At 40.8% G+C, this 27,648-nt stretch overlaps 2 protein-coding genes across 4 annotated transcripts; one reads left to right on the forward strand and one right to left on the reverse strand.

The window, feature by feature from the left end:
* The first annotated feature begins 658 nt into the window (after nucleotides 1–658).
* Nucleotides 659–27,648, forward strand: LOC5504664. Its single transcript, XM_001625522.3, has 19 exons — nucleotides 659–791; nucleotides 1,284–1,636; nucleotides 2,377–2,544; nucleotides 2,782–2,895; nucleotides 3,408–3,518; nucleotides 3,918–4,014; nucleotides 4,585–4,803; nucleotides 10,102–10,475; nucleotides 10,554–10,721; nucleotides 10,841–10,951; nucleotides 11,263–11,367; nucleotides 11,553–11,643; nucleotides 14,278–14,652; nucleotides 16,117–16,242; nucleotides 16,572–16,691; nucleotides 16,865–16,987; nucleotides 17,105–17,227; nucleotides 17,354–17,875; nucleotides 27,156–27,648. Exons 1-19 carry the CDS (start codon nucleotides 725–727, stop codon nucleotides 27,506–27,508), a joined length of 3,720 nt encoding a protein of 1,239 aa, XP_001625572.3. The 5' UTR covers nucleotides 659–724; the 3' UTR covers nucleotides 27,509–27,648.
* LOC116603471 lies at nucleotides 5,227–10,074 on the reverse strand. 3 transcript variants are annotated; one of them, XM_048719619.1, is made up of 13 exons: nucleotides 8,960–10,072; nucleotides 8,741–8,881; nucleotides 8,405–8,621; nucleotides 8,190–8,301; nucleotides 7,991–8,106; nucleotides 7,696–7,862; nucleotides 7,550–7,613; nucleotides 7,387–7,458; nucleotides 7,067–7,275; nucleotides 6,783–6,974; nucleotides 6,638–6,659; nucleotides 6,409–6,560; nucleotides 5,377–5,569 (listed from the first exon to the last, which is right to left on the reverse strand). In XM_048719619.1, exons 1-13 carry the CDS (start codon nucleotides 9,038–9,040, stop codon nucleotides 5,423–5,425), a joined length of 1,692 nt encoding a protein of 563 aa, XP_048575576.1. In that variant the 5' UTR covers nucleotides 9,041–10,072; the 3' UTR covers nucleotides 5,377–5,422. The 3 variants fall into 3 exon arrangements, with proteins under 3 accessions (XP_048575578.1, XP_048575576.1, XP_048575577.1); XM_048719620.1 differs by lacking the exon at nucleotides 5,377–5,569 and adding an exon at nucleotides 6,115–6,333 and having other exon boundaries at nucleotides 8,960–10,068; XM_048719621.1 differs by lacking the exon at nucleotides 8,741–8,881 and having other exon boundaries at nucleotides 5,227–5,569; nucleotides 8,960–10,074.

A 27,648-nucleotide genomic window follows, 5' to 3' on the forward strand; every position in this document is an offset into this window, starting at 1 on the left:
ACACTGGTACCTTATTTCATTTTGACCGCAATCGTCATTAACAATCGGGTCTGTAAGCAATGTGAGTCTTCCCTATTAGAGGGCACTCGTTACCAGCTAGAAGCTTGAGAACCAAATAATTTTTTTTGTTATTATTGTCATACTACACACTGAAGCTGTTGAAACTCGACTCGCCATTGACAATCAGGCAATCAGCAGTGTATTTGGCTTGTCAATATTGCCCAAGTCGTTCAAGTTGACAAAGGTCTTATGTTGGCGGCATTGGGGGCATATTGCCCGCTAAAAATTTGTCTAAAGTTGACAAAACCCTTGACAGTACAAAAAACCTAATTATCAATATAGTGGTGGATTGTCTTTAAAGAATGGCTATGCCTTTTTGACCCCAAACAAACACACGAATATAAATCAACAGAAGTCTGATCAAGTAAGTAATCGGAAACACTGACATAAACAAATAGCTGTAATTTCAGATGGTAAATAACCACATAAGATCATATTTGAGAGGATACAATCTTCCGATTTGCTTTTGGTGAAGTTGACCACGCCTAAATCAGTTCTCCCATTACACTCATCATAACCTACCTCCCTTTTAATTAAATGGCGCGGCTTGAGCATATCCATTTTACCCCTTCCCCTTAATTAAGGGTCTAGGGTTAAAAATACTCAGTTTCGTCCCGGAGGAGTCTTGGTGCTGGTCTAGCGGAGAATCGCTCAGATCAAGAGGATGGAGTTTGATTTTCGCTTATGCATCGTCATCTTTGTACTGATGATAAGCTGTTCGCAAGCTGCAAGTAAGTCAAGCCTCTATTTATTATCATGTGCAGCATTTCTTCTGAAATTAGTGCGGACCGTATCGATGTTTTGCCTTATCATAACTGGAAGAACTCCGGAAACTATAATTCAAGATAAAAAAAGTTTGGGAAAGTATGTGCAAGCAATTTTTTTACCTCGATTGGTGAATCTTGCCCTGTTTTTTTTCTCGATGATGAAGTGCGGCCCTCCTTTAGTGGATAAAAAAAGAGCTGAGAAGAAACGGTATAATCGTTTAAGAGATCATCGGAAAACATATTTCTGATAAAGGCAATAATTACGTATGCCTTGATGAGTTATGGATTCTCGTGAGGTTTCCTGTTTTTCTGATTTCTCTCATTTTTAATAGCCTGTTTTCAGTATAAAATTGAACTTACTTATTGATTCGACTCCTTTTTTTGTCGCTCGTTATTGTTTTTTTTTTGTTCTTTGTTTTTTTTTAAACAGCAGAACATTATGCTCATTTTCCGCAGAATTGCAGTACGGCAAAGTACGGATTACCACGTCAAACCTCGAAGGCCTTTATTGCAAAACCGTGTACTACCCGACAGCCTTTACGGGCTCTGAAAAAGTCAGAATCTTCCTGTCTGTCAATCATGGTGACACAAACTCGTCACGTGTCCATGACGTAACTTTTCCGTGGGTCGATCTTGTGACTGAGAGAAGCTTTGAGGCCTGCATGTTAGAGACGGGCAAAGGGTCGGGTGGAAACGCTACAATTGATTGGTTTGCTGTGCAGGGATCGCATCCCACAATGCAACAGGGTAATGTGGTGCTGAGCACGTGGACGACTGGGACTCAGTGCGTGACAGTCACGCTTCCAAAGGTAACAGAGTCTTTAATATATTGAATATAAGTGTGATATTTTGTGACATATCCGGTGCTTAAAGTTGATGTGATATTTTACGTTTTCCTTGTTTATACTTCGCTGTATGTCGTGTAAAGTAATTTTCCGTGTAAGAAGTAGGCAGCCTAACGGCAAATGCACGCTTGTATGTCAAAAATGCCTTTGTTAATATTCGAAATTTGGTTGGTCAAGACAAGAAATTACAAAATAAGTTACACTTAAAACTAAATTTCGCCTAATTTTTTTGAATATTTGAGTTTTAGGATTTATTAGTATGTGTAATATGGCTTATTAGACAAATCTAACGTGGGGAACCTTGTGAAAATTATGCAAGCAAAAACTATTGTTTGTTTTATTTCTTTTGATTGTATCAAAACAGAAAATCTCGGATAACATATATTAGGGAGCACATGTTTCATGTAATTTCCTGAAAATCTCACTATATTTTATATCTTGTGTCTGTGTGTTTAGTACAAAAAATGTGGGGAAAGCTTTTTGCGGCACAATGGGACTTTGCCTAGTTCTTACACGGAGCATTACTCAAATTTGTCTATTTAGTCCGTCTTGCGTTAGTCTTTTCTGGTTGCTTTTCACATGACTTATATGTGTTGTGTGACATCTATATACTGGAACAACATATATGATGCATGACATAATGTGATACGTGACATCCATGTTGCGTCATATTGTGATGTGTGACATATATCATCTCTCTTTAGCCGTTTGGTCACGGTTCCCCTAAAGTGATGGTGTCTGCGCGTCACGCTGTGTTGAATCGTAAACAAGACGCGGCCACACTGTGGTCAGAGGGGAGAGATAAGTCGTCTTTCCGCGTCTGCATGCGCGAGGCCCGGATGTTCAGTGGAGGACACAAACGCATCTCTGTGGTAAGATAATATTTATTTTTGGGTAAAGCGTACAGTTTTGAAATTTAGAAATTTGTGCTATGAAATGTTACCAACGAAGAATTATTTTCAAGTTTTATTCAATTTTTTAGCCATTTTGATGCTCTTCATCTGAGTTCCATAACTGGAAAACCGTAACTGACCACATGTTGAATGTTGGTCGATTATATACCAATTATTTCCCAAGTTAGAGTCAAACTGTGTCCTGTTTGTTCTTAGGACTGGGTAGCATTTGAGGGCTTGTCCTCTGAGTTAAATGTCACCGAAGCCAACAGTCTGACGTTTGCAAGTGGCCGAAACCCTTCTGAACAGGACAACTATGCGTCATGCAAGGTGAGACATACTAAGAGAATGTTGATGTATTGTGTATTTTCTTTACAAAAAGGCCGATACATAAATAAATAGAAACCGATAGTTTTGAAGAAGACACCCCGGCCCTTAACCCTAATGTGTTTTTTTCTATTGTGGCATTTTTTTCACATAGATTCCCTTTTAACGTCCATCTTTCTCTTGCGATGTTAATGTCATGCCTTCTTGTCTGCTTGTGTGCTGGTTTTAAAACACTTAAAAGTTGATGCTTTCGATATGAAATATTTTCTATTATCAGGGCGTACCACTTACCTACCCATAGTACACTTCCTCTGTGGTTTCTATTAGTCCCAAGCCCCCCTCCACCTTCCCTGTGTGAAGTGATTTTGTGTTCAACACTTCATATCTACTTTTGTCTAAGGTGACCTACCCGTACTCCCCCCCCCCCCCCCCCCCCAACGTGATTTTTCTGACCGCCTCTCTCCCTGTGTAAAGTAATCTTGTGTTCAGTTCCTCATCTCTACTTGTCTCTACAGGTGATAACGCTGAGCTTCCCGTATTACACTCCCCCCGTGGTCATACTGAGTGCTAATGGTGACGCAAGCGCTCTTCCGTCTGACCAGTACGCGGTGTCCGCCTGGGTCGAGGTGAGTGAACGGGGCCAGCAAAACCTATTAACTCTGCTCTTAATTGCTTAAATCGCTTTATTTTTATTAGCAATAGTTTCGTTGTGAATTGTTGCTAGTTTACATTTTTGCAGTAAATGGAGTTTGATTTTTTTCTGGAATATGTTTATTTTTTTGCTCCCATTTTTTTTCCTGACAAACACAAAAGGCCCCTTTATTTGAACGTAAATTCTGAGCGTATAAATGCACGCCCGCTTCTTGTTCACCGATACCCTCTTTTCGCATGGCAGATATCTTAATTGTTGAGTAACAGATTTTAGCAGCTTGTTTCATAAAGCGTCAAAAATCCCACTTTTTTTAAAGTAGTTTAATATATAACAACCGACAGACAGAGGTACATAATATTATTTGTTTCGTCAGGGGTTAACAACCAAGTCGTTCAAAGTCTGCATCAAGGAGCTTATCGCTCCTAACAGCGCTACCCAGGAGGTGGCTGTCGACTACATAGTGATTGGAGGTGAGTGACAGTAGCCATAGAAACGAAGCACCAATCACTTCAGCATTTTTATTCGTTACTCGGGAAACTTTCACGTTAATTATTGCGATTCGTCAGAAGATTTTAATTGCTTCAACCCTAGCAGTGGTAGATCATATATTGCCTCCCTCCTCACCACTACTATTACCACTATCATCATTATCGTTATTATTATTGAGTCACATCCATCCCTGTCTTAGTGTGATTTTCTGTCTTTCGAGCAGACATCCATCTCTGTTTGAATGTTGCACTTTCCCTCTTTTGCAGATATTCATCCCTGTCTGAACATGACTTTCTCTCTCCCGCAGATATCCATCCCAGTCTGAACAGGACTTCCTCTCTTTCGTAGATATTCACCCCTGTCCGAACATGACTTTCTCTCGCAGATATTCATCCCTGTCTGAACATAACTTTCTCTCTCTCTCGTAGATATTCATCCCTGTCTGAGCATGACTTTCTCTCTCTCGCAGATATCCATCCCTGATTGAACATGACTTTCTCTCTTTCGTAGATATTCATCCCTGTCCGAACATGACTTTCTCTCTCTCGTAGATATTCATCCCTGTCTGAACGTGACCTGCGATTATTTCGCGGAATGCGAGGCGTTCGCTGCTGATGATGCCCAATGTGTTTGCCCGAGGAAATGCCCGTCTTACGTAGACCAAGTGTGCGCGACCAACGGAGAGACCTTCGACAACTTGTGTCGTCTCAAGAAACACGTTTGCCATATCAAAGGAAATTTTACGTTCTATCATCACGGTAGCTGCACAGGTAAATCACGTTATATATTCTCAACATATGGTGAATGTAGAGGAAATTATTTTACATATTCTCACGATATTGTAGCTGTACAGAGGAATCACTTCACATTGACTAATAAGAATATCAACTCTATGACTGCTGTACACGTTTATCACTTAAAATGTTAGGGTTATTCTATCTCTTCTATGACCCTGTCACTTATTGTAGATGCGCTATTTTGTGTTCTCGATTTTCGATACTGTAATCTGTATTTTGAGCTCATATCAAACATATTCCCCACGGATAGTGTCCTTCGTTCGCTGTGCCTTATATGGTCATATATGCCCATATTTAGAAGTACTGGAGTTTCCCCTTTCGCGCTTCTCCAACAAACATGGCGGCAAACACTGATTCCCTAAAGACTCGTAGTGGAAGAATTATAAAGAAACCGGATCGCTTGGTCAAATATTTAGACCATTCCTCAGTTGATACGTACGTGAAAGAAGAGAAAGAGGAAGAAGAAAAAGTCTGGGAGATAGAGAGAGTTTTAAACGTTGAGGGAGACTATGCCTTTGTGAAATGGAAAGGCTACAGCGATAGATATAATTCTACGGTTTCTCTTTCATTGAATCCGCAGTTGTCATGCTATTTAGCCGTGAATGCTGGGAACCCCGACAGTAGTGAGGTAGCAAGAGAAAAGCTTCCCATTCTTTGCTCCGAGGATAAGGAATTGTGGCTGATTCGACATGCACTGTTCGATGAGCTCCAATTTCGTACACCCGAGAATGACACGGGACTCATTCGGAGAGTACAAGTGAAAGTCCCACTTTCAAAGGGGGGTTTTTCCGCTTTGTTTGGTAAAGGGACATTTTCTTTTGCTACCTCACGAAAGCTGGATTTTTCAGGGACCCGTAATATTCGGTTCCCGTGCACTGCTGTCGAGTTTGGCACCGTTATTGGTACGGAGTTTATGGCTCGGCAACTGCCAGATTCGAGTACCATATGTGAAGTTGACTCATCTTCGAAGATGTGGATATCATGAGGATACGAGCTAAGGATTAATTATGATCATAGTTCGTGCCCCCGTTGTACTTACATCTCTGAATATGGGTCAGAGGAAGAAAGGCCTAGTATGTGTCGACCGCTAGAGCGCAAGTATCCCCCGCTGAGCTTTTTGGAGATCAGCTTCGTACGGCGTAGACGGAATATGCTTCACAACTATGGCTCGGTAAGTTAAAATCTCTCTATATAAACTAATTGTTGACATCTGTTTCAACCGATTTCACTGTATTTCCAGTCGAAAATAAAGAGGGGGAATTTAGATCCAGGGAATGATACAGATTGTTTTGATGGTTTTAATGCCTTTATATAATAATGTGGGTACAAATAGTTATACAAGTTATAAATAGTGATATTTACAACAGTAATAAATAGCACCAAAAATATAATAAATAAATAAATACATTTTTTTCTTTGTCTTCACTGCTTTTGATATTTTCTCTTGACCCTTTCCAAATTATTTTCCCTACTGAACAGTTTTCTGTTTTCCCTCTCCATGATCTATAGAGATAAAAATACACAGTTGTAGCAAGCGATTAGTCTAGATAACATGACGTTTTTTTCACTTGGAATTACCTGTACAGTGTAGTTGCTATTTTTCCCCCCTTTCTGGCTACCCCTGTGGAATGTCTTGTTCTGCATGTGGTTTTTCTTTTCCACTGTCTGGCAATTGAACTGGTGGATCGTGCCATGAATCTCCAAAAATTGGGGGACATGATAAACAAGAACTGTAGAGAAAAAAATGCATAAAATTACTTGGTCTCGGAGATCCCAAGTCAATTAAGGAATCTCATTTTAATCTTACCATGTATATATGGAATTACATCCTGTGGAGAGATAAAAGAAAGCACAATTAAAATAATATATCTACTTGTTATTTTTTCAGTGACATATGATCAAATGAGGCTTGTGTCCTGCCAGTTCAACTAACCACAGGGATGTAGAATTACCTCATCAAACGTGGCCTTTCTAAATTTGGTTCCCCATTGGCGGGCCTTTTCTTGAAAAGCATCTGCTCGAAGATATGCTTCATCTCCAGGATTTGCCCCAAGAGCATCAGTGAGGACCATCAAACTTTTCCACACTTGTGTCAGCTCTGATATGCTAAGAACTGTTTTCTCACAAGTGGGAGTGGACGATGGCTACAAAACACAAAGCAATTGTTAAATTAGCTTTATACACAGTAGTATCCTGGGTGTGCTGGTCTTTTTTATAATGAAAATAAAAATCATACCTCAAACACTATGTTGTTGCGGTCAAGATGATCCTTGAGTGTGGCACGTAGGAAGTCCTTGGTGCCTGTCGACCTCAGATGGAACTTCCTACATTCCTCCACTAGCTGGGCTTTGGTCAGACAGTCAAGGCTGGTGATGGACTTGTTCTCCATGTCTCCTAGGAAGGCATGGATATCAAGCCCCCTAATGATAGTTTCCAAACCATCACCTTTATAAGGAAAAGAGGATTCAAAGAAAATAAATAACGAAACTTTATAGTAATTTCATATTAGTTTCAGTTATTATAACAGTCTTTTCTATTAGTCAGTTATTTACTTACAATCCAAAGAGCTCCACTTGGTTGTGGTTTTGCCACTGTCATCCTGGACATCATAGAAACAAAACCTCACACCTGCAAATACAATATGGCAAGAAAACAAAATGATAATCACCATAAGACATCCCCTATACCCATTTACCCTATACATGAAATTTTTATTTACCCAAAGCTTCTATTGCTTCTTCCATGGCTTTTTTAACATTCTGCTCTATAGCCCAGCAAGCAACCTAGAAGTTTAATATATACCAGGAACTTTTTTAAAAAATGGCTCAATGGAGATTTGAATTTGTTAAATAAGCATAATTTTACCTGGTTGAGAAGTTTTCCCATGATCCTCAATTTGAGGTGCAGGGTGTCGGGTATGACCTTGGTAAATTCAATGTCCACGAGAGGTAAACATTGAACTCCCTTGGCATTTGGACACCCAACACGTGCACGGCACTGGTTTAAGGTTCTGGTTATGGGCCATTGTGGGACTGAAATTTTTATCAAATTTATCTAGTTATTTATAATATAGCTGACAATGGAATAATTCATAAAAACAAAAATCATTTAATTCATTACATAACATTCATTATATAAGTAACAAAATTAAAAAACTTACTAGAAAAGTCTCTGATCATCCTTTTGCTGCATTCGCACCAAATGCAGAAGTACAAGGCACAGGGACTATTAATTCCGAGAATACACGCCATGAACTTCCAGTCAGCACACATCACCCTTAAAAAAAGGGATAAAAGTTACATATGTCCTGTTTAATGCCAGATCATAAGATTATTGGTTGCAAAAAAAATGAAACCTACCAATCAATAGTGTATTCAAGGCCATTAACAAGAATGCCAGTTCTCCCTAGGGCCTTCATCTCATCAAAAACCCCTCTCAAGGTCGCCTTTAGGATGTCATATGACTCCTTGCCTATAATAAAAAGTGTTCACAGATATATGGCTTTAGTTGACTATATCATTAGGAAGATTTGTTCTCGCTTACAGCTGCAATAAATTAGCTGCAACCAACTCACCATCATATATAGATATACAGTATTCCCTTTCTGGGCTTCTTTTAACAGAGTTTTCTGCTGGAAAGCAGAAGGTTGTCATAACACTCCCAAGTTTTTTGGTGGTTTTTCTACCATCACCAGAAAACCGAAGGGTTATAACATTGCCCCCTGCATTTCCAATGACATCTGAACTATAACTTAGAATGTCCTTGATGGATCTTGAACATCCTTTTGCATTCTGAAAGGAGAAACTTTGTTTAATGAATTATTGGGTTTGTACAGTATTTGCTTGTTTTAAAGGATGCAAAATGTGCTGTGCACAAAGCAAATCAGAATTAAGACTATCAACAGACTAACCCCTTCAAATTCTGTAATAGGAATGATTGCATTTTGAGCTTTTCTCTCTTTCTGTATCCCATACAGTGATGGCAAGCTGGACCCAGCTACCATCTTTAGCTCATGGTATGCTGAGTCAGAAACATCACCATCATCTTTGGCCTGAGATTATAAAAATAATCTAAATATAGAAAAAATAAGAAACCTACAGTACTGTACATGTACTTCTATAATACCTACCTTGAGAGCTCTTTGGATCTTTTTATGGTCAATCTCCTCAGGCTCAACCCTCTCATTGAAATGTAGGGCAAAACTGACCATACCAACTTCAAGTTGAACCTAGAGATAAGGAAACATTGAAATGTAGGGCAAAACTGACCAACTTCAAGTTGAACCTAGAGATAAGGAAACATTTTATGATAAACAAATGCCATTATAACAGAATTGGTAAATTTAGGTTGTTTCCATGTGTACAAAAATTCTAAACAAACCTCAACAACTTTCCAATCTGTTGGAAGCTTCTCAAATTGCTTCTCAAGCCATTTTTTAATCTCTGACTTTTTGTGAAATTGAGCTTTTGGCTCAAGGTCACAAAAAGGCTTTCTCGGCTGAAGAAAGGGCTTTTTTTCCTTGCCTAGCTCCTTTCTCATGCCATCTCTCTCTTTGACAACATCAGCGAGTCGATGTTTTAGCTCTGACAGCTGATTCTCGAGCTCTTCGATTCTAGAGTCCCGAGAATCACACAGCCCGATTTCACGGACTTGAGGTAGTGTGTAAGCCAATCTTTGTTTTTTCAATGGCGGATCTTGTGTAAAATTAGTCAAATACCCTTGCACCATCATTTTAGTAGATATCTATCATGAACAAGCAAACGAGACGACTAAACTTTTGAACCTCTTCCCGCCTAAGTTTACCGAGATTCTGCAAGATGATCCCCAAAAAACAACCCGTGAAGATTATCTAGATAAGAATTGCGCCAAAATTATACAAACAAAAAACGGAAATATTAGAAAGGAATACTTAGCTTCTCGTCCTTCGGGTGTTTCTGTACTCTTCAGCATCAGGATCACACAAGGACGTAGTCGATTAAAATACCTACGAGGGCTTTTTTCCACAAGTTAGGCTGGCAGAAGAAAGATCTAGCCCCTACAGGGGTATTTGATGAGAAAAATAGGTATTTTTCGCTTCTATAAGCAGAAATCTCAGGTTAAATAGCCCTGTTTTCCAAAAATAATCGCTCTTCGTCCGCCATCTTGGATAGCTCAGAGAAAACCCATTTGTAATTTGCCAGGTTACACAGCTCCTAGTCTCAGTCTCTAAAAAAGCGGCCGAGCGAGTTTGAATAACACCAAAAGTTTGATATGGATCTCTCTTTTCACCAGGTTTCCCGATGCAGCAAGGCCGCCGTACCCTGCATCGTGCGCCGGACTCTCAACTCGTCTGCGATACGACAACCTTCACGCCATACACATTCTATCCTGACAAGGACGTCAGCGTCATAGCAACCGTCAATCATTGCAACAGCTCGGATTCAGTCTCCGTGATGGACGCCCCGGTCGCGTGGGTAGAGGCTCTTTCGCGGGATAACTTTACGGTGTGCACCATGTTCGCGGGTCGGTACGAGAAGGCGGGGTCAAATCAAGCGACCGTTGATTGGCTGGCTTACCAGGGCTCGCCCCAGTACGGAGTTACCGGAGAGGAAAGCTTCTCAAAATGGTGGACTGGCACTAGCTGCAAACACGTGACTCTACCAACGGTAAATAACCATGGCAACGACATTATCTTATCTTTTGTGACCCTGTGTTACTGACCGTTCTTTTATTTTTGGCACAAGGGAAATATCACTGAAACACCAACAGTACTAGTTACTGTCAAGCACAACCATCGCAGGCTCAAGCGTGACGCGGCCATGGCCTGGGTCGAGGGTGTTAGTACTTCCGGTTTTGATTTGTGTCTTCGAGAATTGCAGAATTTTGACGGCGCCCATCAGGATATTTCAGTGGTAAGAAAACATCATATGAATTCTCTACTTTTAAAACTTCGAAATTGTTATACATTATGTAACAGATTATCATCTCGTTATCATCTCAACACAAATTTTTGTTTACTTTTTCTTATCAGACTTGGATGGCGTTTGACAATTTGCACAGACCGCTGTTCAAAGAGCACGGGCGCATTCCCTTCAGTAACAGTCGACCTCCACCAAAACAAAATAATTACGCCTTCTGCAAGGTACTCCACATGACAAGTATTTAAACTTTGCGCAAATCCATAAAATTCAAAACAGTATTAGCTAGGCTTGGTGATGGTGTCTGGATTATGAAAGCTACCAGGAAATTTATGCATTCGATATGGCATTTTTGAAATACTTTTGATACGGTGTGACATTTTTTTTCATGTTGATGATCATTGTCTGTCAGAAATAGGGCTGGGGGAGGAGGTGCGTTCGATTGCGCTATGAATAACATATCTGTTTTTATTCACCAGCGGTAAAATAAAAATTAGAGAGACGGCTGGATTGTTTTTCCCTTTTGTTTTTACAGAACCTGGCCTTCAGCAAAAGATACAGTCACGTGCCTTCAGTTCTGCTTACACCGAGCATCACTACCACAGGGAGACCAAGCGACGGCGCAGTAGCCTGGGTGGAGGTACATCTAAGAACTGCTCAAAGATTAATAGAACATTCATTTTGAAACGATTTTGGTTGTGTTAATATCTTAGGGGTTTATGACAATGTAGATAGGACAGCGTAGATTTGATGCTTGCTTTATTTGGAAATATCACCAGGTAACATAAACGCAAAAATATTGAATTTATTTTTTGCGTGCTTTAGCGCGTGAACATGACAAGTGCCACGATCTGCGTGAAGCAAGTGTACACCAACGGCTACTTGCCCATCACCGTACTCTACGCAGTGCTATCAGGTATATCCATATATGGTATTAGTACTCTACGCAGTGCTATCAGGTATATCCATATATGGTATTAGTACTCTACGCAGTGCTATCAGGTATATCCATATATGGTATTAGTACTCTACGCAGTGCTATCAGGTATATCCATATATGGTATAAGTACTCTACGCAGTGCTATTAGGTATATCCATATATGGTATTAGTACTCTACGCAGTGCTATCAGGTATATCCATATATGGTATTAGTAATCTACGCAGTGCTATCAGGTATATCCATATATGGTATTAGTACTCTACGCAGTGCTATCAGGTATATCCATATATGGTATTAGTACTCTACGCAGTGCTATCAGGTATATCCATATATGGTATTGTTGCGTTAGGTTCCCGTGAGGATTTCGCCACAAACCGTATAACAATCCAACGATGTATAAAGATATATTTATTCGATCTAGAATGAATGAAAGTTATTTGATTTACATTGATTGCATGGAATCAAAGCTTATTTACAGTTATTCAAACTCACAAATTAACTTACTTCTGTGGCGTATCCGATCGTGTTTTCTGATTCTCAAAGTCCTGGTTAGCTGTAGGTTTTGTAATTGTACTGGTTAGCTGTATTTCAGAGTTCCGATCTCGGTTACTGTTGATCTGACTGATTTACAATGGATTATAATCACGTGGTTGAAATCGATATTAACGAAACTGTCACTTGTCACTTATGCAATAGATTCAAGCCGAAACAGGTATCAGTACTCTACGCAGTGCTATCAGGTATATCCATATATGGTATCAGTACTCTACGCAGTGCTATCAGGTATATCCATATATGGTACTCTACGTAGTACTCTACGTAGTACTCTACGCAGTGCTATCAGGTATATCCATATATGGTATTAGTACTCTACGTAGTGTTATTAGGTATATCCATTTATGGTATTAGTACTCTAATCTGTGCTATCAGGTATAACCATATATGGTATAAGTACTCTACACAGTGCTATCAGGTATATCCATATATGGTATTAGTAATCTACGCAGTGCTATCAGGTATATCCATATTTGGTATAAGTACTCTACGCAGTGCTATCAGGTATATCCATATTTGGTATTAGTAATCTACGCAGTGCTATCAGGTATATCCATATTTGGTATAAGTAAACTACGCAATTCTATCAGGCATAACCATAAAATGATACGCCGTCATATCAGGTATTATACGCCCTCCTATAAGGTATATCCATATATGGTATTTGTACATGGTGTCATTACTCTACGCCGTTCTATAAATCAAGCTTGTTTTTAAAACTTTTGTTTTTCTAGCTTTCTCTGTCAATTCCTTACTAGGACTTTTATACCCATATATACCATACCACCGCTTCAATCATTTATTCGCTTTTTTGTCGCTCTATAACAATGCATGTCGATAATTCGCACGTAAACTTACAGAAATTCGTGTTTACTAGCGATTTTGCAATTTTGAAAATAAGCCCAGGACTTAGATAGATAGATAGATAGATAGATAGATAGATAGATAGATAGATAGATAGATAGATAGATAGATAGATAGATAGATAGATAGATAGATAGATAGATAGATAGATAGATAGATGGATGGATGGATGGATGGATGGATGGATGGATGGATGGATGGATGGATGGATGGATGGATGGATGGATGGATGGATGGATGGATGGATGGATGGATGGATGGATGGATGGATGGATGGATGGATGGATGGATGGATGGATGGATGGATGGATGGATGGATGGATGGATGGATGGATGGATGGATGGATGGATGGATGGATGGATGGATGGATGGATGGATGGATGGATGGATGGATGGATGGATGGATGGATGGATGGATGGATGGATGGATGGATGGATGGATGGATGGATGGATGGATGGATGGATGGATGGATGGATGGATGGATGGATGGATGGATGGATGGATGGATGGATGGATGGATGGATGGATGGATGGATGGATGGATGGATGGATGGATGGATGGATGGATGGATGGATGGATGGATGGATGGATGGATGGATGGATGGATGGATGGATGGATGGATGGATGGATGGATGGATGGATGGATGGATGGATGGATGGATGGATGGATGGATGGATGGATGGATGGATGGATGGATGGATGGATGGATGGATGGATGGATGGATGGATGGATGGATGGATAGATGGATGGATGGATGGATAGATGGATGGATGGATAGATGGATGGATGGATGGATAGATAGATAGATAGATAGATAGATAGATAGATAGATAGATAGATAGATAGATAGATAGATAGATAGATAGATAGATAGGTAGATAGATAGTTTATTGTACCACTTGCAGATTAATCTGAAATTAATCTGAAATACGGGTGTCTGCGCACACGGAATATAAATACTGACTTACATAAAATACAAATAATTACATGAATTGGAGAAATTCCACAAATTTAACAGTGACAAAGTCCGCCAGCCTGTTAGTGTTTTTTTAGAATATTACAGGTCCCTTTTAGACCATTTTGAAAAACGTATGCCATCGATTTATAAATCCTTCTACGTATAATCGATATTTGGTATTTGTACTCCACCATACTAATGCACTCGTATTTGTTTTGCTCTTAGACGTATGTGGTGAAAATTGGAGATTCTTCAATGGTTATTGTTACCTGACCAGTAACACTTGCCTTTCATGGAAGCAATCAGAGAGCGCCTGCGCAGTCTTGGGCTCAGGTCTGGTCAGCGTCCATAATCATGAAGAAAATGTCTTTATTCAGCAACAGCACAACGGCGAGAAGTCCTGGGTCGGGCTGAGTGACGTCACTTCTGAGGGGCGATTCGTTTGGGCCGACGGATCACCGACGAATTTCACGAACTGGGCGCCGAACCAACCGAACGACTACAAGAACCAGGACTGCGTGCACACGCTCGGGGTGAATTATGGGTACAAGTGGAACGACGTGCAGTGTTCGTCATGCCACAATTACACGTGTAAACGAGGTGTGTAAAGAACTAATGACATTTGTAAACAAGGGTGTTCGTTACACTACACAGCCACATATGAAAACCAGTTATGAGATATAACGTGTAGCTGTTACACATGCATGCAAGATATGTAAGTGGGTGGGGGTATGGATCACGTTTCACGGACCACGCAATATGGCTTTTCACGGACCGAAAAATGACCTTTTAAATCGTTAAATCAGGTTTCATGGACGTCGAAAAGATCGATTTCACGTTTCTCGTAGGGTAGAAAATGGCTAAGTCTCGTTTCACGAAAACACCCTTTAACACCCTGATATGTATTATACCTTCCAATTTCATGTTTAAAAAAACGCGTTTATGATTCAGGCAAGTCATACACTACACATATTCATGTGTAAATGAGTTTTGTGCTACTCAACACAGTGTAAGCGAGGCATGTGTGACATATACGCTTGTAAAAGAGTTATGAGTTTCAATATTTATATATGCAGCTTCAGTGTAAACGATGAGTTGCTGTGTCCGTACGTTCCCTCGTTCCGTGACTGATATTACCACCAACCACTTTTCACAACACAAGGTTTATTCCACACGCGTTAACACTAGCTATACGGCTAATTCACTGCAAAAATGGTCATACAATATACAATTAAACGGATTCACAGGTTATACATATACAAATAAACCAGTATACTTACATTCAGGGTGCCAAATCCAGGGGAATTACAGCAATTCAACGGCAAATAATTCTACGATTTCAACAAATACTAATACTCCGACTTCCAAAAACAAACTCAGTTCTACTTTGTTCGCCACCCGCTGCGTGGCGCCCCAGGTAGACAAGGGGCCACATGCATCCCGCGCAGAGAAACGCCACAACACGATGCATGTGTAACAACACACAGCTACACTTGCAACCATGTAAAAATCGTTAGGGGAAATCCTCCCGGAAAATAGTAAATTTTAAAATTGAAAACACTAAACCAAGCACCCACAAATATTTCGCCAAATTATTCTTCGTGTCTTTTATCTGTGTAACTGTCAAAATCCGCCACACGTTATGTTTGTTTGTTTTGATTTCCGCTCGAGATTGGAGTTTTGCTGAATAGGTAGTATGCACTATTGGCGTGTTATAAATTCGCACCTCAAAAGATCATCGACGAACACACTCTGTCCCCCTCTATATCATAACGAGTGCCTGTACGAATACTCATCTACAAACACACTCTGTCCCCCTCTATATCATAACGAGTGCCTGTATGAATACTCATCTACAAACACACTCCGTCCCCCCCCCCCTCCATATCATAACGAGTGCTTGTACGAATACTCATCTACAAACACACTCCGTCCCCCCCCACTCCAGATTTTAATGAGTCCTCGTGCAAATACTCATCTAGAATCACTCTCCGTTCTCTCTCATGACAATAACGAGTGCATGTGGCAATATTCATCTTGAATCCTTTTTTGTTTTCTCTCCAGATTATAACGAGTGCTCGGAGCAGTCTGACGAGTGTGACCACACCCTTGCCACATGTGTGAACACGCCTGGCTCCTACGCATGTGCATGTCCTGCGGGATACACAAACAATGGGCATGTCTGTGACGGTAACAACACTTTTATAGCATTTCATTATTTTTTTATACTTATCGGAGACATGTAAAGACTCTGAAATGTGCAGAAGACACAGCTAAACAAAATGGAAAGTCACCGGCGCTGGGATGCTGATGTGCATTCTCAATGGTAAAAAAAAGACACAGAAAGCTAGAAAAAGTATGTTCATTTGGATACAGTTAAATCTCATTCACTTTTTCGTAGCACCATTTCCTTGATTTAGTATTTTGTTATATATATACTTTTTTAATTGTATTTTTTGACGTACACATCGTTTTTATGTTACCATAACTGTGTGTTGGTGCCTTTTTGTTTTATTCAGACGTGAACGAGTGCGGCGTCTCTGATAGTTGTCACGTGAATGGCACGTGTGTCAACACCGTTGGCTCGTACGGATGCATATGTAACGCGGGATTCACTGGAGATGGATACAGCTGTAGCGGTGAGAAAATGACCAATAAAATATGACTATGTAAATAAACGTGAAAAAGAAACCTTAGCGGAGGGGAGGGTCGCTACAATAACTCAAACTATTTCTCAACTGTTAATAAAAAAATTCGTCTTTGCTCTAATAACAACATTGTTAGTCTAATCTGTGTAAAAACTCAAAATCAGACGTTGATGAGTGCACCCTGGGAACGCACAGTTGTCATGCCAACGCGCAGTGCCGTAACACTATTGGCTCGTATTCGTGCCGCTGCAACAACGGACACTCGGGGAACGGACGGAGCTGCTCAGGTGAGGCCCACTATTCGCTATATTAGTCACCCGTGCATTTTCACACGCATATCGATCCCATAATACATTCTCAATTATCGCTTTTCGTATAAAACAATGCTCTCTATCAATTAATAGATATTGACGAGTGTGGAATTGGTTCTCATGGTTGCCATAGCGACGCTATCTGTATCAACACCCCTGGCTCATTCATATGCCGATGTAAAAGAGGTTTTGGCGGCGACGGGAAGATTTGCTATGGTAAGTATCAAAACTTATTTATTTTATTCATTATACATGTATCATTTATTAAACCCTTAATTTACCGTTTACCCGTCTATCTTTTTCTTTTCTCATAATCAAGTGTTTGAAATTTCATTAATTCAGCTCCATTCAAGTTTACTACTCTTGGCGCTAGCGGTCGTACCGGCCCAGTCTCTCTCGGTAGTCACTACCAGGGCAAGCCTCATGATGGTCACGTGACTCTGGTAAATGGAATCCAGCACTTGACCGTCGCTGTCACTGGAAAGTACCGGATCGAGGCTGTGGGCGCAAGCGGAGGATATGAGTCATCTCCCCTTCACACTAGATCATACCGCAGTCGAGGAGCGAGAATAACGGGGTCATTTGACCTCAGCAAAGGCGACGTGATCAGGATTCTGGTCGGACAAGAGGGCGGGATCAACACTGGTTCACAATGCTCAGGGGGAGGGGGAGGTAGTTTTGTGGCGAAGGGGAACACTCCACTGATCGTAGCAGGAGGTGGTGGTGGGATCGATATTGCTAATGCCAGACACGCGACATGTGACGCGAGCACATCCACGAGTGGTAACAGGGGCTATGGAGGCTCGGCCTGGCCGGGAGGGACTGGTGGCAATGGTGCGACCACTGCGGACAGCAGTAACTCTGGTGAGTTTCAGAGTGCTTGGCAAGATATAGAATGTCTGGCGAATCATAGACAAGTATCAGAGTGTCTAGCGAACCATAGACAAGTATCAGAGTGTCTAGCGAACCATAGACAAGTATCAGAGTCTCTAGCGAACCATAGACAAGTAACAGAATGTCTAGCGAACCATAGACAAGTATCAGAATGTCTAGCGAACCATAGACAAGTATGAGAGTGTCTAGCGAACCATAGACAAGTATCAGAGTGTCTAGCGAACCATAGACAAGTATGAGAGTGTCTAGCGAACCATAGACAAGTATCAGAGTGTCTAGCGAACCATAGACAAGTATCAGAGTGTCTAACGAACCATAGACAAGTATCAGAGTGTCTAGCGAACCATAGACAAGTATCAGAATGTCTAGCGAACCATAGACAAGTATCAGAGTGTCTAGCGAACCATAGACAAGTATCAGAATGTCTAGCGAACCATAGGCAAGTATCAGAGTGTCTAGCGAACCATAGACAAGTATCAGAGTGTCTAGCGAACCATAGACAAGTATCAGAGTGTCTAGCGAACCATAGACAAGTATCAGAATGTCTAGCGAACCATAGACAAGTATCAGAGTGTCTAGCGAACCATAGACAAGTATCAGAGTGTCTAGCGAACCATAGAAAAGTATCAGTGTCTAGCGAACCATAGACAAGTATGAGAGTGTCTAGCGAACCATAGACAAGTATGAGAGTGTCTAGCGAACCATAGACAAGTATCAGAGTGTCTAGCGAACCATAGACAAGTATCAGAGTGTCTAGCGAACCATAGACAAGTATCAGAATGTCTAGCGAACCAAAGACAAGTATCAGAATGTCTAGCGAACCATAGACAAATATCACAATGTCTAGCGAACCATAGACAAGTATCAGAGTGTTTAGCGAACCATAGACAAGTATCAGAGTGTCTAGCGAACCATAGACAAGTATCAGAATGTCTAGCGAACCATAGACAAGTATCAGAATGTCTAACGAACCATAGACAAGTATCAGAGTGTCTAGCGAACCATAGACAAGTATCAGAATGTCTAGCGAACCATAGATTAGTATCAGAGTGTCTAGCGAACCATAGACAAGTATTAGAGTGTCTAGCGAACCATAGACAAGTATCAGAGTGTCTAGCGAACCATAGACAAGTATCAGAGTGTCTAGCGAACCATAGACAAGTATCAGAATGTCTAGCGAACCATAGACAAGTATCAGAATGTCTAGCGAACCATAGACAAGTATCAGAATGTCTAGCGAACCATAGACAAGTATCAGAGTGTTTAGCGAACCATAGACAAGTATCAGAGTGTCTAGCGAACCATAGACAAGTATCAGAATGTCTAGCGAACCATAGACAAGTATCAGAATGTCTAACGAACCATAGACAAGTATCAGAGTGTCTAGCGAACCATAGACAAGTATCAGAATGTCTAGCGAACCATAGATTAGTATCAGAGTGTCTAGCGAACCATAGACAAGTATTAGAGTGTCTAGCGAACCATAGACAAGTATCAGAGTGTCTAGCGAACCATAGACAAGTATCAGAGTGTCTAGCGAACCATAGACAAGTATCAGAATGTCTAGCGAACCATAGACAAGTATCAGAATGTCTAGCGAACCATAGACAAGTATCAGAATGTCTAGCGAACCATAGACAAGTATCAGAGTGTCTAGCGAACCATAGACAAGTATCAGAGTGTCTAGCGAACCATAGACAAGTATCAGAGTGTCTAGCGAACCATAGACAAGTATCAGAGTGTCTAGCGAACCATAGACAAGTATCAGAATGTCTAGCGAACCATAGACAAGTATCAGAATGTCTAGCGAACCATAGACAAATATCAGAATGTCTAGCGAACCATAGACAAGTATCAGAGTGTCTAGCGAACCATAGACAAGTATCAGAGTGTCTAGCGAACCATAGAAAAGTATCAGTGTCTAGCGAACCATAGACAAGTATGAGAGTGTCTAGCGAACCATAGACAAGTATGAGAGTGTCTAGCGAACCATAGACAAGTATCAGAGTGTCTAGCGAACCATAGACAAGTATCAGAGTGTCTAGCGAACCATAGACAAGTATCAGAATGTCTAGCGAACCAAAGACAAGTATCAGAATGTCTAGCGAACCATAGACAAATATCACAATGTCTAGCGAACCATAGACAAGTATCAGAGTGTCTAGCGAACCATAGACAAGTATCAGAGTGTCTAGCGAACCATAGACAAGTATCAGAATGTCTAGCGAACCATAGACAAGTATCAGAATGTCTAACGAACCATAGACAAGTATTAGAGTGTCTAGCGAACCATAGACAAGTATCAGAATGTCTAGCGAACCATAGATTAGTATCAGAGTGTCTAGCGAACCATAGACAAGTATTAGAGTGTCTAGCGAACCATAGACAAGTATCAGAGTGTCTAGCGAACCATAGACAAGTATCAGAGTGTCTAGCGAACCATAGACAAGTATCAGAATGTCTAGCGAACCATAGACAAGTATCAGAATGTCTAGCGAACCATAGACAAGTATCAGAATGTCTAGCGAACCATAGACAAATATCACAATGTCTAGCGAACCATAGACAAGTATCAGAGTGTCTAGCGAACCATAGACAAGTATCAGAATGTCTAACGAACCATAGACAAGTATCAGAGTGTCTAGCGAACCATAGACAAGTATCAGAATGTCTAGCGAACCATAGACAAATATCAGAATGTCTAGCGAACCATAGACAAGTATCAGAATGTCTAGCGAACCATAGACAAGTATCAGAGTGTCTAGCGAACCATAGACAAGTATCAGAGTGTCTAGCGAACCATAGACAAGTATCAGAGTGTCTAGCGAACCATAGACAAGTATCAGAATGTCTAGCGAACAATAGACAAGTATCAGAATGTCTAGCGAACCATAGACAAATATCAGAATGTCTAGCGAACCATAGACAAGTATCAGAGTGTCTAGCGAACCATAGACAAGTATCAGAATGTCTAACGAACCATAGACAAGTATCAGAGTGTCTAGCGAACCATAGACAAGTATCAGAATGTCTAGCGAACCATAGATTAGTATCAGAGTGTCTAGCGAACCATTGACAAGTATTAGAGTGTCTAGCGAACCATAGACAAGTATCAGAGTGTCTAGCGAACCATAGACAAGTATCAGAGTGTCTAGCGAACCATAGACAAGTATCAGAATGTCTAGCGAACCATAGACAAGTATCAGAATGTCTAGCGAACCATAGACAAGTATCAGAATGTCTAGCGAACCATAGACAAGTATCAGAGTGTCTAGCGAACCATAGACAAGTATCAGAGTGTCTAGCGAACCATAGACAAGTATCAGAGTGTCTAGCGAACCATAGACAAGTATCAGAGTGTCTAGCGAACCATAGACAAGTATCAGAATGTCTAGCGAACCATAGACAAGTATCAGAATGTCTAGCGAACCATAGACAAATATCAGAATGTCTAGCGAACCATAGACAAGTATCAGAGTGTCTAGCGAACCATAGACAAGTATCAGAATGTCTAACGAACCATAGACAAGTATCAGAGTGTCTAGCGAACCATAGACAAGTATCAGAATGTCTAGCGAACCATAGACAAATATCAGAATGTCTAGCGAACCATAGACAAGTATCAGAATGTCTAGCGAACCATAGACAAGTATCAGAGTGTCTAGCGAACCATAGACAAGTATCAGAGTGTCTAGCGAACCATAGACAAGTATCAGAGTGTCTAGCGAACCATAGACAAGTATCAGAATGTCTAGCGAACAATAGACAAGTATCAGAATGTCTAGCGAACCATAGACAAATATCAGAATGTCTAGCGAACCATAGACAAGTATCAGAGTGTCTAGCGAACCATAGACAAGTATCAGAATGTCTAACGAACCATAGACAAGTATCAGAGTGTCTAGCGAACCATAGACAAGTATCAGAATGTCTAGCGAACCATAGATTAGTATCAGAGTGTCTAGCGAACCATAGACAAGTATTAGAGTGTCTAGCGAACCATAGACAAGTATCAGAGTGTCTAGCGAACCATAGACAAGTATCAGAGTGTCTAGCGAACCATAGACAAGTATCAGAATGTCTAGCGAACCATAGACAAGTATAAGAATGTCTAGCGAACCATAGACAAATATCAGAATGTCTAGCGAACCATAGACAAGTATCAGAATGTCTAGCGAACCATAGACAAGTATCAGAGTGTCTAGCGAACCATAGACAAGTATCAGAGTGTCTAGCGAACCATAGAAAAGTATCAGTGTCTAGCGAACCATAGACAAGTATGAGAGTGTCTAGCGAACCATAGACAAGTATGAGAGTGTCTAGCGAACCATAGACAAGTATCAGAGTGTCTAGCGAACCATAGACAAGTATCAGAGTGTCTAGCGAACCATAGACAAGTATCAGAATGTCTAGCGAACCATAGACAAGTATTAGAATGTCTAGCGAACCATAGACAAATATCAGAATGTCTAGCGAACCATAGACAAGTATCAGAGTGTCTAGCGAACCATAGACAAGTATCAGAGTGTCTAGCGAACCATAGACAAGTATCAGAATGTCTAGCGAACCATAGACAAGTATCAGAGTGTCTAGCGAACCATAGACAAGTATCAGAATGTCTAACGAACCATAGACAAGTATCAGAGTGTCTAGCGAACCATAGACAAGTATCAGAATGTCTAGCGAACCATAGATTAGTATCAGAGTGTCTAGCGAACCATAGACAAGTATTAAAGTGTCTAGCGGACCATAGACAAGTATCAGAGTGTCTAGCGAACCATAGACAAGTATCAGAATGTCTAGCGAACCATAGACAAGTATCAGAGTGTCTAGCGAACCATAGACAAGTATCAGAGTGTCTAGCGAACCATAGACAAGTATCAGAATGTCTAGCGAACCATAGACAAGTATCAGAGTGTCTAGCGAACCATAGACAAGTATCAGAATGTCTAACGAACCATAGACAAGTATCAGAGTGTCTAGCGAACCATAGACAAGTATCAGAATGTCTAGCGAACCATAGATTAGTATCAGAGTGTCTAGCGAACCATAGACAAGTATTAAAGTGTCTAGCGGACCATAGACAAGTATCAGAGTGTCTAGCGAACCATAGACAAGTATCAGAATGTCTAGCGAACCATAGACAAGTATCAGAGTGTCTAGCGAACCATAGACAAGTATCAGAGTGTCTAACGAACCATAGACAAGTATCAGAATGTCTAGCGAACCATAGACAAGTATCAGAGTGTCTAGCGAACCATAGACAAGTATCAGAATGTCTAACGAACCATAGACAAGTATCAGAGTGTCTAGCGAACCATAGACAAGTATCAGAATGTCTAGCGAACCATAGACAAATATCAGAATGTCTAGCGAACCATAGACAAGTATCAGAATGTCTAGCGAACCATAGATTAGTATCAGAGTGTCTAGCGAACCATAGACAAGTATTAGAGTGTCTAGCGAACCATAGACAAGTATCAGAGTGTCTAGCGAACCATAGACAAGTATCAGAGTGTCTAGCGAACCATAGACAAGTATCAGAATGTCTAGCGAACCATAGACAAGTATAAGAATGTCTAGCGAACCATAGACAAATATCAGAATGTCTAGCGAACCATAGACAAGTATCAGAGTGTCTAGCGAACCATAGACGAGTATCAGAGTGTCTAGCGAACCATAGACAAGTATCAGAGTGTCTAGCGAACCATGGACAAGTATCAGAATGTCTAGCGAACCATAGACAAGTATCAGAGTGTCTAGCAAACCATAGACAAGTATCAGAGTGTCTAGCGAACCATAGAAAAGTATCAGAGTGTCTAGCGAACCATAGACAAGTATCAGAGTGTCTAGCGAACCATTGACAAGTATGAGAGTGTCTAGCGAACCATTGACAAGTATCAGAGTGTCTAGCGAACCATAGACAAGTATCAGAGTGTCTAGCGAACCATAGACAAGTATCAGAGTGTCTAGCGAACCATAGACAAGTATCAGAGTGTCTAGCGAACCATAGACAAGTATCAGAGTGTCTAGCGAACCATAGACAAGTATCAGAGTGTCTAGCGAACCATAGACAAGTATCAGAATGTCTAGCGAACCATAGACAAGTATCAGAGTGTCTAGCGAACCATAGACAAGTATCAGAGTGTCTAGCGAACCATAGACAAGCATCAGAGTGTCTATCTAACCATAGACAAGTATCAGAGTGTCTATCTAACCATAGACAAGTATCAGAGTGTCTAGCGAACCATAGACAAGTATCAGAGTGTCTAGCGAACCATAGACAAGTATCAGAGTGTCTAGCGAACCATAGACAAGTATCAGAATGTCTAGCGAACAATAGACAAGTATCAGAATGTCTAGCGAACCATAGACAAGTATCACAGTGTCTAGCGAACCATAGACAAGTATGAGAATGTCTAGCGAACCATAGACAAGTATCAGAATGTCTAGCGAACCATAGACAAGTATCAGAGTGTCTAGCGAACCATAGACAAGTATCAGAGTGTCTAGCAAACCATAGACAAGTATCAGAGTGTCTAGCGAACCATAGACAAGTATCAGAGTGTCTAGCGAACCATAGACAAGTATTAGAATGTCTAGCGAACCATAGACAAGTATCAGAGTGTCTAGCAAACCATAGACAAGTATGAGAGTGTCTAGCGAACCATAGACAAGTATGAGAATGTCTAGCGAACCATAGAAAATTATCAGAATGTCTAGCGAACCATAGAAAAGTATCAGAATGTCTAGCGAACCATAGACAAGTATCAGAGTTTCTAGCGAACCATAGACAAGCATCAGAATGTCTAGCGAACCATAGACAAGTATCAGAATGTCTAGCGAACCATAGACAAGTATCAGTGTCTAGCAAACCATAGACAAGTATCAGAGTGTCTAGCGAACCATAGACAAGTATCAGAGTGTCTAGCGAACCATAGACAAGTATTAGAATGTCTAGCGAACCATAGACGAGTATCAGAGTGTCTAGCGAACCATAGACAAGTATCAGAATGTCTAGCGAACCATAGACAAGTATCAGAATGTCTAGCGAACCATAGACAAGTATCAGAATGTCTAGCGAACCATAGACAAGTATCAGAATGTCTAGCGAACCATAGACAAGTATCAGAGTGTCTAGCAAACCATAGACAAGTATGAGAGTGTCTAGCGAAGCATAGACAAGTATCAGAATGTCTAGCGAACCATAGACAAGTATGAGAGTGTCTAGCGAACCATAGACAAGTATCAGAGTGTCTAGCGAACCATAGACAAGTATCAGAGTGTCTAGTAAACCATAGACAAGTATCAGAGTGTCTAGCGAACCATAGACAAGTATCAGAGTGTCTAGCAAACCATAGACAAGTATCAGAATGTCTAGCGAACCATAGATTAGTATCAGAGTGTCTAGCGAACCATAGATTAGTATCAGAGTGTCTAGCGAACCATAGACAAGTATCAGAGTGTCTAGCGAACCATAGACAAGTATCAGAGTGTCTAGCGAACCATAGACAAGTTTCTGAGTGTCTAGCGAACCATAGATTAGTATCAGAGTGTCTAGCGAACCACATAAAGTATTTTAACATGTGTCGTATCGAGTAATCTCTCAGTAATACACCATTCGCGAAATGTTACAAAGAATTCTGTATGCCTGCTTTATCTATATACATCGCAATTATTCTTAGCCAAATGGTGTCCTTACCTACTCCACTATACCCCGGACGCCAAAAAAGGTCGAAAACTGGTCCCTCATTCCCATTAAGGTAATTCCCTTGAATTGCACTGCGCACCCCTTCTGCGCATAGTGGCGCGCGCTGTTTGTTCGATTTTTCCGATATAAAGTGCGGGCGCGCGCCACAGTTGTACAAGAAAAGAAAGCAAAAGGCGCGCGTTTTTTACTTTGAATCGCTTTGAAAGAAAAACGAAGTCGGTTACCCCCATTTTTATATTTGCTCAAATAGTTGAATATATACGGGAAAGGGCACTTTTTACCGTATAAATAGTGGCGAAAACAGTGTGTTTTAGTGCGATTTCTTAAAATGCGATTTGTTTTAAACATTAGCTACTACGGGTCATTGTTTAGTAGATCGGATTTTGGCAGAACGACAAACAGAGTTTAATTTTTTAAAGACTATAGGCACTCTTTTTGAAAACTAAGAGTTGGGATTTTTCATCGCGCGATCAGTAAAAACGCGTCAACTCTACTCCCCTCTGTTGTGAAAACGAGGTACCCCCATTTTTTTATTACATTTTTTGAAAGTCCTTAACTTCAATATTGTTTATGCCAAGTTTTATAAAATTCTGGGTTGTAGAACTATTTCAAGGGAATTACCTTAAATCGGAAAAGATCACCCTCGAGCCCGACGCGCTATAAAACTTAACTTTCATACTGGGGAAGATAAAAAACGCGCCGCTGGGGGTCGAGTTACTCATTTACCAGGTGGTGGTTACATAGGCGCAGGGACGGACGAAAGGCAAATACATCCAGTTGAAGTAGTTATAAGTAGTTTATTCTGCACTAACAAGCATTAGACATCTGTTTGAAGTAAAATTGTCCTGTAGCCTGTGTATGGAGTTGCCAAAAATTATGGCCTCTCGCGGTTTATTGTTTTCAAAAATTCGTTGAAATTAAAACCCGTTTAGAAGCCCCTTCAAAGCGTGCGATCGATCTGATCTTTGGCGATATTTACCAATGATTCTAGTTTGCAAATCCTGAAATAAAAAATAGATATTAACAATCAGCGAGGCGTGACGCACGTGCAGTTTTGGTACGAAATCAAAAATACTGTAGCTGCAAACCACTCCATTTTGCGTATATGAGGTCAGTCCAACCTGATGTCTTATATAACAAGTGAACCACGGAATTGATTCCTTGGAAATTTAAAAAAATATCGAGTGTCAATTTTTAACTTTCGCTTCCTCGCTGGAGGATCACATGATATCTCAAAAAGGGCGTGGGTGGGGGAGCAGCAGGATGGGGCAATAGAACATTGAGGATGAAAAACTTTGTAACCTTTATCGTGAATGTTTCATAGGTACACACTGGTGTAAAATAAAAGGAGATCTCATTTTGGCGACTTACATGCAAGTTTAAAATTGTGGGTAGGCTCTTGCGAGTAATGTGCAATTTTGAATATTCTTAATCGTGAGGTTCCTTTTTTAATTTAACCATGACTTTAGTATATGCAGACGCCATATTTTAGCTAAAATGTGCGCCATTACGGATGACTTTGTGTATTATGTTCTGCAGGTGGCGGGGGCGGGGGCTTCTACACTGACGGACGAAGCAGCTTACAATTCGGAGGCGCTTTTGGCTATGGAGGGGAGGGTGGGAAGGCTATCCTAAATGGAGGGGTGGGAGGACGATTTTATGGGAGATTTAATGGTGCAATATTTGGAGGATTCGGAGGAGGGGGCGGAGCCTTTGGGAATGGTGGAGGAGCAGGTGGAGGCGGAGGGTACTCAGGGGGGGCTTGCGGTGATAATGTTGGTCACTCATGTGGAGGGGGTGGAGGTTCGTACAACAGCGGGTCGGACCAGCGTGCGGAGTGTTGTTTTAATGACGCTGGTCACGGATACGTGCAGGTCTCTCTAATTGGTTAGATATTGATTAGCCTGGGCCAACACAAGAAATGAGCCAAGACATCATGTAATCGTGTGAGATCGACGATCGACCCTTCTATTAGTACTCATTTGTAATGACTGGTTATAATACTTTAAAGACAATAAAAATAAACTTGTAA

The sequence above is a fragment of the Nematostella vectensis genome, chromosome 12, assembly GCF_932526225.1.
Source record: "Nematostella vectensis chromosome 12, jaNemVect1.1, whole genome shotgun sequence".
In the NCBI taxonomy this organism is placed as follows: Eukaryota; Metazoa; Cnidaria; class Anthozoa; order Actiniaria; family Edwardsiidae; genus Nematostella; species Nematostella vectensis.